The sequence below is a fragment of the Pseudophryne corroboree genome, chromosome 9, assembly GCF_028390025.1.
Source record: "Pseudophryne corroboree isolate aPseCor3 chromosome 9, aPseCor3.hap2, whole genome shotgun sequence".
NCBI classification, from domain to species: Eukaryota; Metazoa; Chordata; class Amphibia; order Anura; family Myobatrachidae; genus Pseudophryne; species Pseudophryne corroboree.
In genome coordinates this window covers 382,282,591-382,306,224 of record NC_086452.1, presented here as the reverse complement: position 1 = coordinate 382,306,224, position 23,634 = coordinate 382,282,591, and the positions used below count along the sequence as shown (strand labels likewise).

The following is a 23,634-nucleotide window of genomic DNA, read 5'->3' as shown; positions in this document are numbered from 1 at the left end:
AACTTCAGAGAATATAAATTCACTACAAGATTAATTGTGGCCACTTTCAGGAAAACATGTTCTGGTTGACATAATCATGGAATTACCCTACAGTTACTGTCAAGACTAGGGAGGCCAATCCCGGGATCGGGATCGGCGGGATCCCGGGATATGGGCCCAAAAATGCCGGGATTGGAGCATCCAATTCCGGGATTCACGGGATTACACTGCGCATGTGCGGGAGGGAGTGTGTGTAAGTAATACTACTTACACTTAGGCGGGTGGCAGCCATAGACGAACGCTGAACGCGGCGGCACTTCAAATGTGGAGCCGGCCGCCAGCCAATCAGAGCTGGCGTACCGGCAGCCAATCAGGGAAGCTGCCGCGGCAGCCAATCAGGAGCGACTGCTGCGGCCGCTTCCCTGATTGGCTGCTGGTCCGCCAGCTCTGGTTGGCTGGCGGCCGGCGCTTCATTTGAAATGCCGCCGCGTTCAGTGTGTCCATGTGGTACTTACACCAACCCTCCCCGCTACCTACTGTACATCCTCCCGCCCAGCTACCTACACCCTCCCGCCCAGCTACCTACACCCTCCCGCCCAGCTACCTACACCCTCCGCACCGCTACCTACACCCTCCCACACAGCTACCTACACCCTCCTGAACTGCTACCTACACTCTCCCTCCCTTCCCCGCCGCTACCTACACCCTCCCGCACCGCTACCTACCCTCCAGCGCTGCTCCCTACACCCTTCTTCACTGATCCCTACTGCAAACCCGGGATCCCGGGATTGATCGTTTTTCAATCCCGAATCCCGGGGTTGAAAAAACGGCCCGGGATTGGCCTCCCCAGTCAAGACGGCAAGCCCTAAATGCTCAATACAGCAGTGCATTAACACACTTTATGCTGCTTACCAATCATATCTCCAGATGGATCTTAACAGACTGCTTGTAATCTGCATACTCTTCGCTTTCAATTTGTTTATCATCAATAGCCTTTCAGAAGGGTGATGTCATTATGGGATTTTTCATCAACCACATTGCAACATACTTGTGGGAATTCTAATAAGACCTGCTTTGTTTCCTTGTAAATACCAAAAGTACACTATTATTATCCTTTATTTAAATGGCACCTCATGGGATCCGCAGCGCCCTATTACAGAGGACATAAATAAGCAAAACAAGAAAACAGTGACTACAATTCAAGATAGGACAAGTACAGGGTATATAAACATAGCTGCGTCAGCACACAACACTGAAATAAGTATCAGGGTGGCAGAAAACCGAGGGATTTGGTGCAGTCGAAGGGAGTATTGAAAAGAAGATAGATTAAGTAAAAGACAGATAAGCACAGGAGGGAAGAAGACCCTGCTTGTGAAAGCTCACAATCTAAGGGGAGGGGCACACAGACATGGGGTGACACAGAAGGGGTAGAAAGAAGGAAGAGGAGGATGAAGAGGAGGAAGACGAAGAAGAAAGGAGGAGGGAGGAAGAAGAAGACGAAGAAGAAAGGAGGAGGGAGGAAGAAGAAGAAGACGAAGAAGAAAGGAGGAGGGAGGAAGAAGAAGACGAAGAAGAAAGGAGGAGGGAGGAAGAAGAAGACGAAAGGAGGAGGGAGGAAGAAGAAGAAGAAGACGAAGAAGAAATGAGGAGGGAGGAAGAAGACGAAGAAGAAAGGAGGAGGGAGGAAGAAGAAGACGAAGAAGACGACGAAGAAGAGAGGAGGAGGGAGGAAGAAGGAGGAGGATGAAGAGGAGGAGTATGAGGAGGTCTTCAGAGCCTTTTTAAGGGGGTAATTCAGATCAAATTTGTTAGCTAATGGACAAAACCATGTGCACTGCAGGTGGGGTAGATTTAACATTTGCAGAGGGAGCTAGATTTGGGTGGGTTATATTGTTTCTGTGCAGGGTAAATACTGGCTGCTTTATTTTTACACTGCAATTTAGATATCAGTTTGAACACAGCCCACCCAAATCTAACTCTCTCTGCACATGTTAAATCTGCCCCCCCCCCCCCACTCCCACCCCCCTGCAGTGCACATGGTTGAGATGTGGAGAGTCTGAAGGGGAGAAGTTGAGAATTCCAGAGAAAGGGTGCAGCACGTGCAAAATCTTGGGAGATAGGAGTGAGATACGGTAATCAGTTGGCAGAAGAGGCGGCGTGCATTAGTGGAGCGAAGAGGACGGGCAGGAGTGTAAAGGGAGATAAGGTCAGAGATGTAAATGGCAGAGGAGTGGGTGAGGGCTTTGTAAGCAAGTGTGAGAAGCTTGAAAAGGATTCTGAAGGGGAAGGGGAGCCAGTGAAGGGCATGTTGGAGAGGGGAAGTTGATGTAGTATGTTTGGTGAGGAAGATGAGCCAGGCAGCAGCACTGAGGATAGATTGGAGTAGAGAGAGGCATTTGTCAGGGATGTCAGATAGGAGACGATTACAGTAATCCAGTCTAGAGATGACCAGTGAGTGGATCAGTGGAAAAGGGTCTTAGTAGCATCCTGGGTGAGAAAGGGTCTGATCTTAATATTTTTGAGATGAAAACAACAGGTTTGTGAGAGGTACTGAATGTGTGGTTTGAAGGAGAGGGAGGAGGAGTCAAGAATTACTCCAAGACATCACACTTGGGGGCTAGATGAGATAGTACTGCCATAAATAGATAATAAATTGTGGGAGGTGAGGATGTGCAGGAGGGTGGGAAGATGACCAGCTCATATTAAGTTTAAGAAAGAAAGCGCTGGGACATCCAGGAAGAGATAGCAGAGAGACAGTTGGATACACGAGTGAGTAGAGCGGGGGGAGAGGTCAGGGGAGGAAAGGTAGATTTGAGTATCATCAGCATAAAGATGATACTGTAAGTCAAAAGAGCTAATGAGGACATATAGAGAGAGAAAAGGAGAGGACCAATAACAGAACCTTGGGGGACAAGGTTCTGTTAGTGGAGTTACCTCCACCCCCCCCCCACCCCCCACCCCTTCCCCCACAGGAGATAGAGACAAACAGTCAGAGAGGAAGGAGGACAGCCAGGAGACCAAGTATCACGTAGACCAAAGGAGTGAATGATTTGCAGAAGGAGAGGGTAGGCCACCGTGTTAAAAGCAGCAGAGAGGTCAAGGAGAATATGCAGAGAGTAGTGGCCTTTGGATTTAGCAGAAGGAGGTCATTGCAGACTTTAACGAGGGCAGTTTCGTGGAGTGGTGAGGATGGAAACCAGACTGGAATGGGTCAAGCAGTGAGTAGGAGGAAAGAAAAGCAGTAAGGAGATTGTAGACAATACATTCAAGAAGTATGAAGGCAAAAGGGAGGAGAGAGATGGGTCGATAGATGGATAGAGTGTGAGGATCAAGGGTAGGTTTTTTTAAGAATAAGGGAGAGGAGTGCATGCTTGAAGGCAGAGGGGACAGTGCCTGATGAGAGGGAGAGATTGAAGAGGTGGGCAAGATGGTTTAACAGGTAGAAAGAGAGAGGTAGCAGAGGAGGCGGGAAGGGATAGGGTCAAGAGAGGAGGTGCAGGAACGGATGAGGGTATTGACTTTCTCACCAGATCCATGAGAGAAAGATTTTGATAAGAAGGATGGGGAGGGGTGGTAAGGGAACGATGTTGTTTTCATCCAGTTATCAACCTACTGTATACTTATTGTGGTTTATTTGATATATCCATGCAACCTGACAGCATTTATGTATTTCACAGTTGTTTTTACACACACACACACACACACACACACACACACACACACACACACACACACACACACACACACACACACACACACTATATTTATATATAGTGTTCCTTCTAGGCTGTTTCAGCAGGGTGCTGCACCCTGCCCATTTTTGAAATGTGAAAAAGCACCCTGCCCTTTTTCAGTGTACCCTGTAGGACCATAAATCACCCACTTGTATACAGAATGCAACAGTCAGAGTGCATGTTACAATGTTATTGTCTACTCCTTGCTCATCTCTGAAATTGGAGTACAATTTCTATCCCTAGCGAACTGGATGGCAGATGAGGGACTGTAAATTACAGCACTGCTGTGGCTGCCTGTATAACACAGCGCTCTGATGAAGAGGGAAAGAACAGGGTAAGCAGTGAGCATGTACTGCTTACAGTATTTCCCTAGTAGAACAGACTTTTTTTTTTTTACCTATGTATTTGTACCCTCTGCTTAACTTTTCTGTTTTATAACGCATACGAATTATAACCACTTCAGCACTGGAGGAGACATTTATTATTACCTACTTATGTATATGCTACAGCCAATCTTTCACAGTATGTTTCTCAGTACAGATGTTGGGTGTTACATGGGTGTCCTATATGTATGTATGTATGGGTATATGATATACTAAGGGGAAAATATATGTACAAAAACTATAAACATTTGCGCTATGCTTTGTGCGCAAAGCGTCACCTTAAAAATGTGCCCTTCAAAATAAAAATGTGCCCTCCTCAATGACCTGCACCCTGCCCTAAAAAATCCTAGAGTGAACACTAATACAGGTTGAGTATCCCATATCCAAATATTCCGAAATACGGAATATTCCGAAATACGGACTTTTTTGAGTGAGAGTGAGATAGTGAAACCTTTGTGTTTTGATGGCTCAATGTACACAAACTTTGTTTAATACACAAAGTTATTAAAAATATTGGGGGTCAGACTTCCGGTTCCGGCTTGATGCTGTGAGGAGCGCTCTCAGCATCGCTCCGTGCAGCGGGACACCACATAGCTTTTAAAAGCCGTTTTCACGGCTTCCAAACAGAGACCTCCACACTGTGTCACCACCAGGCACTATATAATGGAGAAATATTTAGCTCCCGGAGCCGCGCCGAAGTCCTCTGGTCTCCCGCAGCCGCCCAGACAGGAGAAGAAGCGCGCCAATCCCAACATGGCGCCGAGTAACAGCACCCCGCCGGCGTCTCCCGCGGCTAAGAAGACGGCCACTGAATTATTTCAGAAGGACCCTCATCAGGTCAGTCGCCCATCAGACGCCCCTATCACACATTCTGATCTGGTCACTGCAATTACAAACGCCATGGGCCCCTTGCTGTCTAAAGCGGTAGCTGACATTACACAGCAGCTGCAGCACCTCACTCACAAGGTGTCTGTACATGATAATCAGATTGGCGTTTTAAGCCATGATATGGCATCAGCTCAGTGCTCCATTCTCCGCTTACAAAAAGAGAATCACCAATTATGGAACCGTCTAGAGGACGCAGAAAATCGCTCGCGGCGGAACAATATTAGATTAGTGGGCCTGCCTGAGTCTATTAAAGGTGCTGAGCTAGCTACATTTGTATAGACCACCCTGCCGTCCCTTTTAGATATCTCTGACACCTGCAAGGATCTCGTAATTGAGAGGGTACACAGAGTGGGCCCCCCCCCCACGCACCCCCGACAGCCGTCCGCGGGTCACGCTATTTCGCTGCCTTAATTATCTGCACAAGATGGCTTTCTGGACAGCCTCCCGTAAACAGAGGTCCGTGATGTGGGAAAACTCTCGTTTGTTTATATTCCAGGATTTCTCTGCTGAACTGACCAGGGCTAGAAAAGCCTTTAACCCAGTGTGCTCTAAATTAGTTCAAGAAAAACGCAAATTCTCTGTACTGTACCCGGCAAAGCTCAGAATTTATGGGGGAGACAGACCAATGGATTTCACTTCTCCTGATGATGCCATGGCCTATCTTCATGATGAAGCCTCAGAAATTCAAGAAGACATTTCAGACACTCCTCCCCTTACATCTTCTAAATAAACCTACCTTTCCTGATAAAGGTCATGATGGATGGTCGATTTGAGGTGTCCTAACTATTTGACTCACTGCAGGTCAAACTTTCCATTACGATGTAACGAGCTGCAGATGTTTATGACACATTTCTCTTCTCACATCTCCTCGAGTTACAGGACTAATTTTGGAAGAGCTTTTGAATGCCTTTCTGATATTATAATCTACCTACATCCTACCTTTTTTATAGGTGATTGTAAGGATATGTTTATATACATAAGCCTATAATAACTGCTCTTATATGACCCTGATGCTATGGCTCCGGCCTTTTACTCATTGGTCTCTGTTCTTATAACAAATATTATGTAGTGGTGTTGTCGGCAGGAGCATTATGTCGAATTTCCACAGTATTATTGCTTAATGTTATCCGTAAGTTGTTTACCGGATATCGGTCTGTGTTATACAGACATCAATCATTGTTTGTTTTGGTTTGCTTTTATTTTGCTTTGTTTGACCTATGTCCCTCCTCCTCCTTTCCCCACTCCATGTAGATATACAGGTACTACTTTCTTGCTTATTGATTGCTCTCAATTGCTCATTATTACCATGTTTTATGTTTTGAATGACTGAAATCACAATAGGCTCCCTTAATGTCGGGGGTATAAATTCTCCGCAGAAGAGACGTAAAATCCTACACTATTTGAACAAACAGAATATGGAAATTATCTTCCTGCAAGAAACACACCTTACCCACGTAGAAACGCTTAAACTTCAAATGCTTCAGTGGTCCTTGATAGCGGACGCTCCATTTACCTCTAAAGCACGTGGAGTAGTCATACTTGCTAAACGTAATATACCGGTTGAGGTAACAAAAATTGACGCAGATCCTGCTGGTAGGTTTCTACTTGTCGAACTCACTCTATACAATATCCCATACACCTTTTGCAATGTATACGCACCTAACGTTTATAACAAAGCATTTTTCCAACAGTTGATTTCCAAACTTATTTCTCATGCCCATAACAACCTGGTAATGTGCGGAGATTTAAACCTGATTACTTCCCCCCATTTGGACCGCTCATACTCCTCTGGGGCCCCCCTCCACCTCCCCAAACTAGGTATCTCGCACTTATGCTCATCCCTAAATTTAGTTGATATTTGGAGAGCCCTACATCCTACGGACAAAAATTATACTTGCCTTTCCGCTGCACACGGTACTTTGTCACGCATTGATTATACCTTTATCTCTCACCAATTATTTCCAAACATCACGGATTCGGATATTGAATCAATAGCAATTTCAGATCATGCTTTGACTTGGTTCTCCTTACGCATACGACCAGCCCACAAACCACCCCCCCAATGGAGATTCCCATCTCACTTGATGACATCCTCTAAATTTGGTGATATGTTGGATGCTGCCTGGGATACTTACTCTCATAATAATGAGTCTCATGCAGGATCTGACCCGTCCCTCTTTTGGCTAGCATCTAAGGCGGTCTTACGAGGGGAAATCCTCTCTTACACCTCAGCACTTAAAAGACAATATGCCCAGTCTTATATATCTGCTCAACAAGCCCTTACAAATACGTACCAGTCCTATACTCTGACCCCGTCCCCTGCTAATAAACACGCCTATCTCACACAAAAATTGCACTTTAATGAACTACTATCATCTATAGGAGATAAATATAAATTTAAAATTGACTATAAATTCCACAAATTTGGCAATAAAACGGGCAAAATGCTCACGAATCTTTTAAAAGGCACTTTTACTCCTATGACAGTACACCCGTTACTGACAGCTGAGGGAACACTTACCACTGATCCTCAACAAATATCGGATACTATGAAAGTATATTATGAAAAACTGTATTCCCTCCACTCGACCTTATCCCCCTCCTCTTTCACCTCTCAAACCACCCCTCCAGCTTGGGAATTTCCAGAACTCCCACAATTTTCGGTGGATGATTTTCCCTCCTTGATGTCCCCGATTACATGTGAAGAAGTTCGACAGGCGATTTTTAAGTTAAAACCCTCCAAAGCCCCTGGTCCTGATGGATTATCAGGAGAATTCTACAAACACCTGGCTCCAAGAATAACCACATATCTGACAGCTTTCTATAATCATATAATAATTACTAATACGATTCCCCTTCATTTTAATTCAGCCATTATCAAAGTCCTCCCAAAACAAGGTAAAGATCTCTCTAGCCCTGCATCATATCGTCCCATTTCCCTCCTAAATTTAGATTATAAAATTTTAACAAAAATTCTGGCAGACAGACTGAAGTTCTCTCTACCACATGTTATACACCCTGATCAAACAGGTTTCATTTGTGGACGTCACTCTGTTCGGAATGTTAGACGGGTATTGGCTACTATCCAACATCTGAAGGTTTCTGATACTCGAGATTCCTCTCACAATGTAGTTTTAACTTTAGATGCAGAAAAGGCCTTCGATCTCATAACATGGCCCCATTTATTTTTGACTTTAGAGAAATTTGGTTATCCTTCTTCATTTATCTTACTGCTAAAATCCTTATACACCTCCCCAAAATCCCAACTTATATGTAATGGTTACTCTTCTACTCCGTTCACCATATATAAAGGTACAAGACAGGGATGCCCACTCTCCCCTTTGCTGTTTGCATTGGCAATTGAACCCCTTGTGGTCTCTATCCGCAATTCTCCATTTATTGAGGGTGTTCGAGTTGGTGACGTTGTTTTGAAGACGGCTCTTTTTGCCGATGATATGTTACTATTTTTATCCCGACCTGATATCACGATCCCCAATGTAATGTCTCTGATACATTCTTTTGGGAATGTGGCGGGCTTCAGGATTAATGTTGCCAAGTCTGAACTACTTACTTTATCTAATCCCCGATCGTCAAACCCTCCTTCCTCCTCAACACAATCCCACTTCGCTAAAGTTGACAGTATTAAATATCTGGGTGTTCATATTCCCTCTGACCTCTCTTCATTATATAAATTAAATTTTTCCCCAATCCTTACAAAAATCTCGACTCTATATGAGGCCTGGATGAACCTACCCCTTTCCCTCCTGGGCCGTCTAGCAATTGTTAAGAGTATTATCTTTCCGAAGATTTTCTATGCCCTGCAAATGCTTCCTATTGGACTCTCCAAATCAGACTTTTCCAAATTTGATAGTCTCACCTCTCGCTTCTTATGGAAGCAACAGCGCTCTAGAATTGCTCTGGATAAACTTCAATCCCCTCGATCCAAAGGTGGAATGAATGCTCCCAATCTCCATAGATATTTTCTTTCTGTACAATTCAGGGTTAATAATGACTGGTTATTGAACTCTTCCACTTACACTGACTTAGCATTAGATTGTGCCATCTTCTCTCCATTTGCTCCTAGTGCCTTGCTTCACTCTAAACAAGGGGACATCCCACCCACTATCCTACAAAACATATTATTTCATGATGTTTATCTGGCATGGAAGTCCATTAACAAAAAATTACTCAGAAATCACCTTTCATCTCCTTACGTCCCCCTGTGGGGAAACCCCTCATTTCCTCCCTCACTGACAAATGCTGATTATCTGAATTGGAAACAGAAAGGTCTATTTTTAGCATCGCAAATCTTTGACCCAGGAGGCCTTCTGCTCCCCTATTCAGAACTAAAACTTACATATCAACTATCTGACCGGACCTTCTTTATGTACTTGCAATCCAGACATTATGCACTATCCCTGACTCCCTCCACGCGCTTTATCCTTTCCACGGACCCTCTAAACAGTTTATTTAGGGCTTTAAAATCTATGCCATATCATACTAAAATGCTTTATTCTCTTCTTTCCCCTTCCACTACATCACTGGCATGGTCTAAACTTTTGAAAGCATGGCAATCTGATATAGGAACAATACACACCTCCGCTGATGTTATTAGTCATTTTGAAATAACACTGAAGCATTTGAAATCCTCATATTTACAGGAGGTACATCTAAAAACCTTACACAGAGCATATGTATCCCCGTTTCAGAGGGCCCGCATGTTCCCTGAAATGGATGGCTCCTGTCTGAAATGCCATGCCTCTAAGGCAGATTTTTTCCACTGTATGTGGAGCTGTGGGAAGATTAAACGCTTTTGGTGCAAAATACTTAATTACATAAACTCTTTGTTCAATCTCCACCTCCTTCCGAATCCTTCTGCTTGTCTTCTAGCTGATTTTAGTGATTGGATCCTGGGTACTCATAAATCATCCATTTTGCCTTTACTATCGATTATAGTTACAGTTGCCAAGAAAATTATTTTAGTTCATTGGATATTCAAGACTACTCCCACTATATTGGAAGTTAGACAAAAATTGCTTCAATTAATGTATTTTGACAGGAGAGATACCTTTCCAGATTTAAACAAAAATGTAGAGAAATTTCATTCGAAATGGGAACCTTTTATTTCTTCCTTAGATCGCTCCACTCAAAATACCATTATGGCAATTTTTGAGAACACGGATTGGCAACTCTTACGTAACCTTACTTAGGCACCGTTACATGACCTAGTTCATTAGTCCCCTGACGGGTGCTGCTCAATAGAATATTGCGTTTGGTTTTGGTCTAAGTTCAGGTCCAATAGAGAGCTTTCTAAACGGTAATTATCTGATATCACGAATATCTACCTCCCCTATCCCCCTTCAAACCCTTCCCCATACCCTGGTTTGTAGTTTCACGCTGATATTATTTTATCTTTCAGTAGCTTTTAATTTTATCTTGCCTTATCTTACTTTATTTTATTTTATTTTTATTTTTATCTATGTTTTGTCTGCAATGGGAACAGTGATGTGGGCTTCTCCAACCAAGCTCAGTCAGATAGGGTTATTCATAAAGGTATATATTTCCAAAACTGTTGCATACTCACTACCCTCCTACGGATGATTAGCTCATTCTGGGCAAATATCCCCTTCACACAGAAGGGATAATGTCACATATTGATGGATATGTTTAATTACTTTATCTAATTTTCTTTTACCTTTGACTCCCTTAGGTGGGAACTACATTTCTTCTCTGACAGAATTTTTATACTGATATACCTATTTAATTGTAATACCCTCATTGGTGTACCCTCTGTAAATGTTTACGTTGACATGCCAATTTTCTTAACAATAATAAAGAAATTGTTGTTTAAAAAAAAAAAATATTGGGGGTCATTCCGAGTTGTTCGCTCGGTAAAAATCTTCGCATCGCAGCGATTTTCCGCTTAATGCGCATGCGCAATGTCCGCACTGCGACTGCGCCAAGTAAATTTGCTATGCACTTAGGAATTTTACTCACGGCATTTTCATCGTTCTGGCGATCGTAATGTGATTGACAGGAAATGGGTGTTACTGGGCGGAAACAGGCCGTTTTATGGGCGTGTGGGAAAAAACGCTACCGTTTCCGGAAAAAACGCAGGAGTGGCCGGAGAAACGGGGGAGTGTCTGGGCGAACGCTGGGTGTGTTTGTGACGTCAAACCAGGAACGACAAGCACTGAAATGATCGCAGATGCCGAGTAAGTCTGGAGCTACTCAGAAACTGCTACGAGGTGTGTAATCGCAATATTGTGAATACTTCGTTCGCAATTTTAAGATGCTAAGATTCACTCCCAGTAGGCGGTGGCTTAGCATGAGCAAATCTGCTAAAATCCGCTTGCGAGCGAACAACTCGGAATGACCCCCATTGTATTAAATGACCTTCAGGCTGTGTGTAAAAGGTGTATATGAAATATAAATGAATTGTGGCCCTCATTCCGAGTCGTTCGCTCGGTATTTTTCATCGCATCGCAGTGAAATTCCGCTTAGTGCGCATGCGCAATATTCGCACTGCGACTGCGCCAAGTATCTTTGCTATGAAGAAAGTATTTTTACTCACGGCTTTTTCATCGCTCCGGCGATCGTAATGTGATTGACAGGAAATGGGTGTTACTGGGCGGAAACACGGCGTTTTATGGGCGTGTGGCTGAAAACGCTACCGTTTCCGGAAAAAACGCAGGAGTGGCCGGAGAAACGGGGGAGTGGTTGGGCGAACGCTGGGTGTGTTTGTGACGTCAAACCAGGAACGAAAAGCACTGAACTGATCGCACAGGCAGAGTAAGTCAGAAGCTACTCTAAAACTGCTAAGTAGTTTGTGATCGCAATATTGCGAATACATCGGTCGCAATTTTAAGATGCTAAGATACACTCCCAGTAGGCGGCGGCTTAGCGTGTGTAACTCTGCTAAATTCGCCTTGCGACCGATCAACTCGGAATGAGGGCCAGTGTGAATATACACACACTTTGTTTAATGCACAAAGTTATAAAAAATATTGGCTAAAATGACCTTCAGGCTGTGTGTATAAGGTGTGTATGAAACATAAATGCATTCTGTGCTTAGACTTGGATCCCATCACCATGATATCTCATTATGGTATGCAATTATTCCAAAATACGGAAAAATCCCATATCCAAAATACCTCTGGTCCCAAGCATTTTGGATAAGGGAGACTCAACCTGTGTATATATATATATATATATATATATATATATATATATATATATATATATACACACACACACACACACACACACTGGTAAACTCATCCGGCACTCAATGTTAAAGAATAATTAATGCCTGTGTGCCCTCCTGATGATGATACAATAACATATCCTTCCCCACCTGTGGCTCAGGTGGGGAAGGATATGTTATTATATATATATATATATATATATATATATATATATATATATGTGTGTATGTGTGTGTATATGTATATATATATATATATATATATATATATATATATATAGAAAAGGATTCTCGTGGGAGCCAATATGCCTTTTGTATAACAATAATTAAAAGTTTTTATTGTACAGAAACAAACGATATTTATCCTAAGCGTTCGTTATTGACACAACCTTCTAAAAATTCAAATAAAACAATATTACAATCTTATACATAAATTACAGTTGGATGTGAGGATTTTACAGTCAGGTGATCACAGTCAGAACTTGAAATGGATGCATCTCCAACCAGATGCTTGTGATAAGGACTTTATTAACCAGATGTTGCAAAACCCAACGCGTTTCGTCCGTTAGGACTTCATCAGGGGTTTGGAATCAGTTCTTATAGTAGGAGTGATTACCATTGATTAGAAAGGTTTAGAATATCCAATGATTACATCCAATCACATATTCAATTCGATAAATATAATATCTAGATAGACTTCAAAAAAATATATATAAATTTGGTTGAAATTAGATGATGTTACGTTCCCTATTATCAATCAAGAGTGGTGGAACCTTATAGTCTACCTCTGTTTATACATGTCACCAAACAGAGGACTTAGGAAAATTTCAAATCCTGAACGATACTATTCCTTTTTCACAGGAACAAGTGCAACCTCACTGAATCCCAACTACAGCCTATATATATATATACACAAATTGCAATGGTTAAATTAGTATCATCTTGTTCAGTTTATCAGGTGTACGGACGATACAACCTGTAATACAGATTGCAGTATGTATTTCTAATTGAGGACGGGACAGAGAGAGACTAGCGTTATCCTGTTTTTTTTTCTTCCCTATAGCACTTCTAAAGAATTTTTCTCATTCAACCTCGCACTTTGTGCTGATGTCTAGTATAAAAGTATATGTTAAAGAAATTATACTCCTACGTAAAAGATACGATCTTCTTACCTGACATGCGGGGGGACGCCCAGCACAGGGCTCGCCCGCCCTGCATGTCAGTCCGGCTTCCCTGGCAGAAGTGCAAAGGCATCGCACAGCGGCGATGCCTTTGCACTTCAAGAGTAGCTCCCGGCCAGCGCAGCTTTAGCGTGCTGGCCGGGAACTACTCATCGCTCCCCGGCCCGCAGCCGCTGCGGCCCGTCCCCCGTTCAGTCCGGCCACACTTGCGTTGGCCGAACCAAACCCACAAAACGGCGGCCAAACGCCGCCATTCCGCCCCCTCCCGCCCATCGATCGCCTCTGCCTGTCAATCAGGCAGAGGCGATCGCATCCCTGCTACGGCCTTCGGTCATCTGGCATGCGCCGGCACATGCGCAGCAGGGACCCGTTCGCTCTGCTGCGTTAAAACGCAGCGAGCGAACGGATAAGAATGACCCCCAGTGTGTCTGAGCTAATATCACAAATGCCCACCCTGTTGAGATGTCAGTCACCGACTGTCCCTGCAGCAAGTGCAAAGTCGGCGGGTCACCTGCACATGTGGCTAGATGAGCCAATATATCTGCAGATATATCAAGCTTTGGCTGTACTGCAGAGCCAAAGTGATATCTCTGTGAACTATGGGGGTCATTCAGATCTGATCACTGCTTTGCGTTTTCGCACAGCGGGTGATCAGGTCCAAACTGCGCATGCACCGCAATGCACAGGCGCGTCGGACAGCTACAACGAGCATCGCCGGTCAGCGATGGGATGGTGCGAAGGATCTATTCGCACAGGCGTACGCAACCCCGGACCCGATCAGCAGGATTCAATCACACTGGAGGAGTAAGTCCTAGGCTGCGCAGAGACTGCACAAACTGATTTTTAGCAGATCTGAATTACCCCCAATGTCGTTCACAGACATATCTTGTGTATACACCCGCCGATGCTCAAATGTTATATCGCTATATCGTCCAGTGTGTACCCAGCATTAGAATGCATGGGTGGGTGAAAAAAAATAAGATTTTACTCACCGGTAAATCTATTTCTCGTAGTCCGTAGTGGATGCTGGGGACTCCGTAAGGACCATGGGGAATAGACGGGCTCCGCAGGAGACTGGGCACTCTGAGAAAGAATTAGTACTACTGGTGTGCACTGGCTCCTCCCTCTATGCCCCTCCTCCAGACCTCAGTTAAGGAAACTGTGCCCGGAAGAGCTGACATTACAAGGAAAGGATTTTGGAATCCAGGGTAAGACTCATACCAGCCACACCAATCACACCGTATAACTCGTGATAACATACCCAGTTAACAGTATGAACAACAACAGAGCATCAAACAACAGATGCCAACATAACATAACCCTTTTATTAAGCAATAACTATATACACGTATTGCAGAAAGTCCGCACTTGGGATGGGCGCCCAGCATCCACTACGGACTACGAGAAATAGATTTACCGGTGAGTAAAATCTTATTTTCTCTAACGTCCTAGTGGATGCTGGGGACTCCGTAAGGACCATGGGGATTATACCAAAGCTCCCAAACGGGCGGGAGAGTGCGGATGACTCTGCAGCACCGAATAGGCAAACACAAGGTCCTCCTCAGCCAGGGTATCAAACTTATAGAACTTTGCAAAGGTGTTTGAACCCGACCAAGTAGCTGCTCGGCAAAGTTGTAATGCCGAGACCCCTCGGGCAGCCGCCCAAGAAGAGCCCACTTTCCTTGTGGAATGGGCTTTCACTGATTTTGGAGGCAGCAAACCAGCCGCAGAATGAGCCTGCTGAATCGTGTTACAGATCCAGCGAGCAATAGTCTGCTTTGAAGCAGGAGCACCCAGCTTGTTGGATGAATACAGGATAAACAGCGAGTCAGTTTTCCTGACTCCAGCCGTCCTGGCTACATAAATCTTCAAAGCCCTGACTACATCAAGCAACTTGGAGTCCTCCAAGTTACGAGTAGCCGCAGGCACCACAATAGGTTGGTTCAAATGAAAAGATGACACCACCTTCGGCAGAAATTGCGGACGAGTCCGTAATTCTGCCCTGTCCATATGGAAAACCAGATAGGGGCTTTTACATGACAAAGCCGCCAATTCTGACACACGCCTAGCCGAAGCTAAGACCAATAGCATGACCACTTTCCACGTGAGATACTTTAGCTCCACGGTCTTAAGTGGCTCAAACCAGTGAGATTTCAGGAAACTCAACACCACGTTAAGATCCCAAGGTGCCACTGGTGGCACAAAAGGGGGCTGAATATGCAGCACTCCCTTTACAAACGTCTGTACTTCAGTAAGCGAAGCCAGTTCCTTTTGAAAGAAAATGGATAGGGCCGAAATCTGGACCTTTATGGACCCTAATTGTAAGCCCACAGTCACTCCTGACTGTAGGAAGTGCAGGAACCGGCCCAGCTGGAATTCCTCTGTATTCCTGGCCTCACACCAAGCAACATATTTTCGCCATATACGGTGATAATGTTTTGCTGTCACGTCCTTCCTAGCCTTTATCAGCGTAGGAATAACTTCATCCGGAATGCCTTTCTCCGCTAGGATCCGGCGTTCAACCGCCATGCCGTCAAACGCAGCCGCGGTAAGTCTTGGAACAGACAGGGCCCCTGCTGTAACAGGTCCTGTCTGAGAGGCAGAGGCCATGGGTCCTCTGTGAGCATTTCTTGCAATTCCGGGTACCAAGTCCTTCTTGGCCAATCCGGAACAATGAGTATTGTTCTCACTCCTCTTTTTCTTACGATTCTCAGCACCTTGGGTATGAGAGAAAGAGGAGGAAACACATAGACCGACTGGAACACCCACGGTGTTACTAGTGCGTCCACAGCTATCGCCTGAGGGTCTCTTGACCTGGCGCAATACCTTTGTAGCTTTTTGTTGAGGCGGGATGCCATCATGTCCACCTGTGGCAGTTCCCATCGATTTGTAATCTGTGTGAAGACTTCTTGATGAAGTCCCCACTCTCCCGGGTGGAGGTCGTGCCTGCTGAGGAAGTCTGCTTCCCAGTTGTCCACTCCCAGAATGAACACTGCTGACAGTGCTTGCACGCGATTCTCCGCCCAACGAAGAATCCTGATGGCTTCCGCCATCGCTACCCTGCTTCTTGTGCAGCCCTGGCGGTTTAATGAGCCACTGCGGTGATGTTGTCTGACTGAATCAGCACCGGTTGGTTGCGAAGCAGAGGCTCCGCTTGACTCAGGGCGTTGTATATGGCCCTTAGTTCCAGGATATTGATGTGCAGACAAGCCTCCTGACTTGACCACAGCCCTTGGAAGTTTCTTCCCTGAGTGACTGCTCCCCATTCTCGGAGGCTTGCATCCGTGGTCACCAGGACCCAGTCCTGTATGCCGAACCTGCGGCCCTCGAGAAGGTGAGCACTCTGCAGCCACCACAGTAGAGACACCCTGGCCCTGGGGGATAGGGTGATCAGCCGATGCATCTGAAGATGCGACCTGGACCACTTATCCAACAGATCCCACTGAAAGGTCCTCGCATGGAACCTGCCGAAGGGAATGGCTTCGTATTACGCCACCATCTTTCCCAGGACTCGCGTGCAGTGATGCACCGACACCTGTTTTGGTTTTAAGAGTTCTCTGACCAGAGTCACGAGCTCCTGAGACTTCTCCGCCGTGAGAAACACCTTTTTCTGGTCCGTGTCCAGAATCATGCCCAGGAAGGGCAGACGAGTCGTAGGGATCAGCTGCGACTTTGGAATATTCAAAATCCAGCCGTGCTGTTGCAACACTTCCTGAGAGCAACTGCTCTCTGGACCTCGCCTTTATGAGGAGATCGTCCAAGTATGGGATAACTGTGACACCCTGCTTTCGAAGGAGCACCATCATTTCCGCCATTACCTTGGTAAATGTTCTCGGTACCGTGGAGAGACCAAACGGCAACGTCTGGAATTGGTAATGACAGTCCTGTACCACAAATCTGAGGTACTCCTCATGAGGTGGATAAATGGGGACATGCAGGTAAGCATCCTTTATGTCCAGAGACACCATAAAATCCCCCTCTTCCAGGCTTGCAATGATCGCTCTGAGCGATTCCATCTTGAACTTGAACCTTTTCAGGTAAATGTTCAAGGATTTTAAATTCAATATGGGTCTGACCGAACCGTCCGGTTTCGGAACCACAAACATTGTGGAATAGTAACCCCTTCCCTGTTGAGGGAGGGGAACCTGTACCACCACCTGCTGGAGATATAATTTGTGAATTGCCGCTAACACTACTTCACTTTCTATGGGGGAAGCAGGCAGGGCTGAATTTAGGTAACGGTGAGGGGGCATCACTTCGAATTCCAGCTTGTATCCCTGAGACACAATCTGTATAGCCCAGGGATCCACCTGTGAGCGAACCCACTGGTGGTTGAATTTTCGGAGACGCGCCCCCACCGCTCCCGGCTCCACCTGTGGAGCCCCAGCGTCATGCAGTGGATTTAGTGGAAGCCGGGGAGGACTTCTGTTCCTGGGAACTAGCTGTATGGTGCAACTTCTTTCCTCTACCCCTGCCCCTGGCAAGAAAGGACGCACCTCTGACTTTCTTGCCTTTTTGTGATCGAAAGAACTGCATTTGGTAATACGGTGCTTTCTTAGGCTGTGAGGGAATATACGGCAAAAAATTTGACTTCCCAGCTGTAGCTGTGAAAACTAGGTCGGAGAGATCGTCCCCAAACAATTCCTCACCCTTATAAGGTAAAACCTCCATGTGCTTTTTAGAGTCGGCATCGCCTGTCCATTGCCGAGTCCACAGGACCCTTCTGGCAGAAATCGACATTGCATTTATTCTAGAGCCCAGTAGGCAAATGTCCCTCTGGGCATCCCTCATATATAGGACAGCGTCTTTTATATGCCCCAGGGTCAGTAAAATAGTATCCTTGTCCAAGGTTTCCAGTTCCTCAGACAGTGTATCTGTCCATGCTGCTACAGCACTACACATCCAGGCCGACGCAATTGCCGGCCGCAGTATGGTACCGGAATGTGTATAAACAGACTTCATGATACCTTCCTGCTTCCTATCCGCAGGATCCTTTAGGGAGGCTGTATCCTGTGACGGCAGGGCCACCTTCTTAGATAAGCGTGTCAGAGCTTTGTCTACCCTAGGGGAGGATTCCCAACGCATCCTGTCCGTTGGCGGAAAGGGGTACGCCATAAGTAACCTTTTGGAAATCAGCACTTTCCTATCAGGAGAATCCCAAGCTTTTTCACATAACTCATTTAAGTTATGTGAAGGGGGAAAAGTCACCTCTTGCTTTTTCTCCCCAAACATATAAACCCTCTTGTCAGGGACAGGGTTTACCTCTGATATGTGCAATACATCCTTCATAGCTACAATCATGTAGCGGATGGCTTTAGCCATTTTAGGCTGCAATTTTGCATCATCGCCATCGACACTGGAGTCAGAATCCGTGTCGATATCTGTGTCAACGATATGGGATAGTGGGCGCTTCTGAGACCCTGACGGCCTCTGCGCTGTAGGATCAGGCATGGGTTGAGACCCCGACTGTCCCAAGGCTTTAGCTTTATCCAACCTTTTATGCAAGGAGTTTACATTATCATTTAACACCTTCCACATATCCATCCAATCAGGTGTCGGCGCCGTCGGCGGGGACACCTCATTCATCTGCACCTGCTCTGCCTCCACATAGCCCTCCTCGTCAAACATGTCGACACAAGCGTACCGACACCACACACACAGGGAATGCTCTATATGAGGACAGGACCCCCACAAGGCCTTTTGGAGAGACAGAGAGAGAGTATTCCAGCACACACCCCAGCGCTATATGACCCAGGAATCACACAGTAACTTAGTGTTTACCCAGTAGCTGCTGTATATATGATTATTGCGCTAAATTTATGTGCCCCCCCTCTCTTTTTACCCTCTTTCTACCGTGAGTCTGCAGGGGAGAGCCTGGGAAGCTTCTTCTCAGCGGAGCTGTGGAGAGAAAATGGCGATTGTGAGTGCTGAGGAAGAAGCCCCGCCCCCTCAGCGGCGGGCTTCTGTCCCGCGATTTGGTGTAAAAAATGGTGGGGGCTCATGCATATATACAGTGCCCAGCTGTATATATGCTGCTTTTGCCAGGAGGTACTCAATTGCTGCCCAGGGCGCCCCCCCCTGCGCCCTGCACCCTACAGTGACCGGAGTGTGTGGGTTAGTGTGGGCGCAATGGCGCACAGCTGCAGTGCTGTGCGCTACCTCATGTGAAGACAGGAGTCTTCTGCCGCCGATTTTGACGTCTTCTTGCTTTATCCGCCGGCTTCTGTCTTCTGGCTCTGCGAGGGGGACGGCGGCGCGGCTCTGGGAACGGACGACCAAGGTTAAGTTCCTGTGTTCGAACCCTCTGGAGCTAATGGTGTCCAGTAGCCTAAGAAGCGCAACCTAGCCGCAGTTAGTAGGTTTGCTTCTCTCCCCTCAGTCCCACGTAGCAGAGAGTCTGTTGCCAGCAGAAGCTCTCTGAAAATAAAAAACCTAACTAAAATACTTTCTTATTAGCAAGCTCAGGAGAGCTCACTAAAATGCACCCAGCTCCTTCCGGGCACAGATTCTAACTGAGGTCTGGAGGAGGGGCATAGAGGGAGGAGCCAGTGCACACCAGTAGTAATAATTCTTTCTTAGAGTGCCCAGTCTCCTGCGGAGCCCGTCTATTCCCCATGGTCCTTACGGAGTCCCCAGCATCCACTAGGACGTTAGAGAAATAATAATAAAATTAATGATTTAAAAATATGCCAGGTGTTTGCCAAGAAGCAGTGAGATTGACTAAGCTGTGATGTGGAAAAAGGTTTTGTGATCCGATGATCCAAAGATACAGCTTTTGCCAAACGTTAAAAGCAGTATGTGTGGCCCAAATCTAACACTGCCCACACTTTAAAAACACTATACATTTAGCAAAGTGTGGTGGCTATAGCATTATGCTGCGCTGGTTGCTTTTCATCAGCAGAGCCTGGGCATCCTATTAAAACAGAAGCAAGAATGGCAGCTACAAAATACATAGATATTGCAAGAGAACGTGTTTCAGTTTGCTAAAAACCAGAGGCTAAAGACAGTTTATCTTTCAATCTTAAGGTGCATACACACTGATCGCTTTTCCCCCCTGCCCAGCGATGTCAGTGGGGAAGAACAGCTTTCCATAGCAGGACGCTATGGAAAGCCGGCCACCCTGACCCTGACGTTCATCTGCTTGTAATGCCAGCAGATAAACGGTGGACACTGGTGATGAAGCGGGGGCGTGCATAAGCGATCACTGCTCATTGCCGAGGCATACACACTGGGCGGTTTTGAGCTGAAAGCAGCTCAACACACCAAAAGTGAGCTGCTTTCAGCTCAAAATTGCCCAGTGTGTATGGGCCTTTAAGGCACATACACACTAACTGATTTTGAGCTCAAAGTAGCTCAATTTTGGCCTTTAGAACTACTTTGAGCTGAAACTCGGCCAGTGTGTATGGCCGGGCTATGAGCGCTGATGCGTGCTCCCGCATCATCGCTGACCGCTGCTGTCCGTTAGGCTGTTTTAACAGCCGAGTGAACCACTTTCAACAGTCTACTAATATGGAAAGTGGTTCACAACCATGAAAATCGCTGGGCCGGGTGAATGCACTGTGCGATTTTCGGCCCAGCGATGTTCACATCATCGCTGTGCATACACACTGGCCAAAAACACCCAGTGTGTATGGACCTTTAAGGTGCATGCACACTGGACGTTTTTGCAGAGAGATGATTTGAAAATCGATGGCCGGAAAATCGCACACTGAGCGATTTTTCACCTGGCCCATCGATTTTCACGGGGGTGACCCACTTTCCACAGTAGGAGACTGTGGAAAGTGGTCCGCTCGGCCGGTAAAACAGATAAATGAGATGCGGGAGTGCACATCAGCGCTCACACTAAAGTCTTTGTTTTCTATTTCCCTCAAGGCCCTATCTGTTTGGAATTTGTATGTTCTCCCTGTTTTCCCGCACAACCCACAAGCATACCGGTAAATTAATTGGAATTCGACATAAAATAAACTGTTTAGTGTCTATATTATTTTATGGGGAAAAATTCCCAGAATTTATCAAGCCTTGGAGAGTGATAAATTTCACGGTGGTAAAGTACCAAACAACCAGCTCCTGCCATGTTACAGGCTATAGGGTTTATTTACTAAGCCTCAGATGGAGATAAAGTCCCAGCCAACCAACTCCTAACTGTCATTTTTCAAGCCTAGCCTGTGGCATGGCAGTTAGGAGCTGATTGGCTGGTACTTTATCTCCGCTCAAGGCTTAGTAAATAGACCCCTAAGTTTGAAAAATGACAGTTATGCCCCGTACACACGGGGGAGGTGTGTGCTCAGCGATCTAGCACAGACCGCTCAACACACAACGCGATGTGTGCTGAGCGAGGGGGAAGGGGGCGGGCGCTCACTTCACACAACAGTGAAATGAGCGATCTACCAGATCGTACATGCCAAATCTAGAGTCAGCTACGAGCGGGGCCGCGCATCGCTATCGCTATGGGCATACACACAAAGAGATCCGTGCCTAATTGCTTTAGAATTTAAGCACGGATCTCTCCGTGTGTACCCACCTTTAGTAGCTGATTGGTTGGTACTTTATCATCGTGCAATTTATCCCTTTCCAAGGCTTGATAAATCTGGGCCAAAGTTTGATAAATAGACCCCACAATCATAAACACTTCACGAAAGAATGTGAGGAATGGTATCTATACACGATTATGGATGGGATACAAGTATTAGAATATATTTACTTTTTGTTGTCGGCAATATTTTCCATTCCTGTCAGTAACAGGATTAGAACAAGCACACATTTTGTCCGGTTCAGTATGATATGCCGGCAGACGGGATGCCGGCTGTCAGGAATCCAACAGCGTCATCCCACCAGCAGTGAGCGCAGCGAGTCCCCTCACGGGCTCGCCATTCTTCGGGCCCGATGTGCACTCGCCACGGGTTCTATTCTTCTTCGGGTGGTGGTGTGGACCCGCCACAACCCGTGTGGGAATACCAGGGAGCCAACGGTATTCCGACGGCCGGTATATTAACTACATCCCATTTTGTGCCCCCAGGATGAAAGCATGGCCATGACATTCACTTCTGTGCTCAAAACTCAACTGATAACACTGTGAGAAAGTTCACACAGCCCAGTCAGCACTACCCACAGTTCCTGTGAGCTGCAAAGCAATAATGGTCTCAGACCACCTGGAATTTCCCTGGTCTCACAAAGGGGCAAAATTATGAAAGCACAAAACAAACATACTTGTGTACTTGAACTTCATTTGGAATTTGGATGCCTTTTTACTGCACAGCGTATTAAACTCATATCATTTATAATACAATATATATTTCTATACATTACCTATAGCAGAAGGTTGAATCAATCATTACAGTGCACACTGTATAAACTCTGACTGTATTATACAGAGCTGGACAGCTTAGATACCCATTGGTGCGGTCAGGCGGATTATAATTATAATTAGGAGCACAGAAACACTTTGGCCAGAGGAATCACAGTGGATGTCACCCGGGACAGCTGCGACGTGGCCAGTCCTAAGAATCCTTATCACGCAGGGACACTAGCATAGGATTTGCCGGCGCCTCCTGCTCACACCCAGCCGCCGCTCCCTGCTGCTGTGAGAGCCCCTCGGTGTCACCCACCGCTCACCCTGTGCGGCCCTCCACCCAGCGCCCATTCCCATTTACCTCCCCATCCTGTAGGTGGGCTGTCTCATCCAGCCGCCCGTTCAGCTCCATGTCATCTGGGCGAGTCCCCATACTCCCGGGCAGCAGCAGCGGTACAGCATGCAGCAGGGTCCGGAGTAGGATTCGGGCACCCTGGCTGGACCGGCCGGCGCTGTTGTGCAGGATGTCAGTGCCTGGCACAGTGCTGCTGCTGCTGGCGATAGGTGCAGGGAGGGAAGTCACAGCCTCCTCCCCCGGGCGGCGGATACTGGAAGTGAAAGTGCTCTGTTATTAAATGCAGCAGCCGGAGGGACTGTCAGCATCCCAGTGCACTTGTTGTTTGGTTACCCACACTTCACTTTTCTAGTGTGTGGTAATAGCCTGTGTTATTTCACTAGCTCTAATGTAGCAACAGCGTGGTGATAATGCCCAGTTTTGATGGAAATATCGATGTTATAAGAATGGCCATCGCATCATCTTATATATTAAAGATGTCATTGGGGCGGGGCCTATTTCTCTAGTCCATTTTTCGGAAAATTATGCAGAAACAGACGAGGCTGAAGTTTGTTTCTTATTCACTTCTTATTCAACAGCAGGTTCTCCAATCTCCATGTATATATTCCTACTATGTAC

The 23,634-nt window shown here is 46.0% G+C and overlaps 1 protein-coding gene across 1 annotated transcript in view; it reads right to left on the bottom strand.

Annotated features, from left to right (window-relative positions):
• NINJ1 (ninjurin 1) overlaps nucleotides 1-23,298 on the bottom strand; it is a 126,386-nt gene extending 103,088 nt beyond the window's left edge. The window contains exon 1 of the mRNA XM_063940796.1: nucleotides 23,023-23,298. Coding sequence (XP_063796866.1) covers nucleotides 23,023-23,094 — 72 coding nt within the window. The 5' untranslated portion in view covers nucleotides 23,095-23,298. The remainder of the gene's footprint in view (nucleotides 1-23,022) is intronic.
• Between the last annotated feature and the right edge of the window lie 336 nt (nucleotides 23,299-23,634).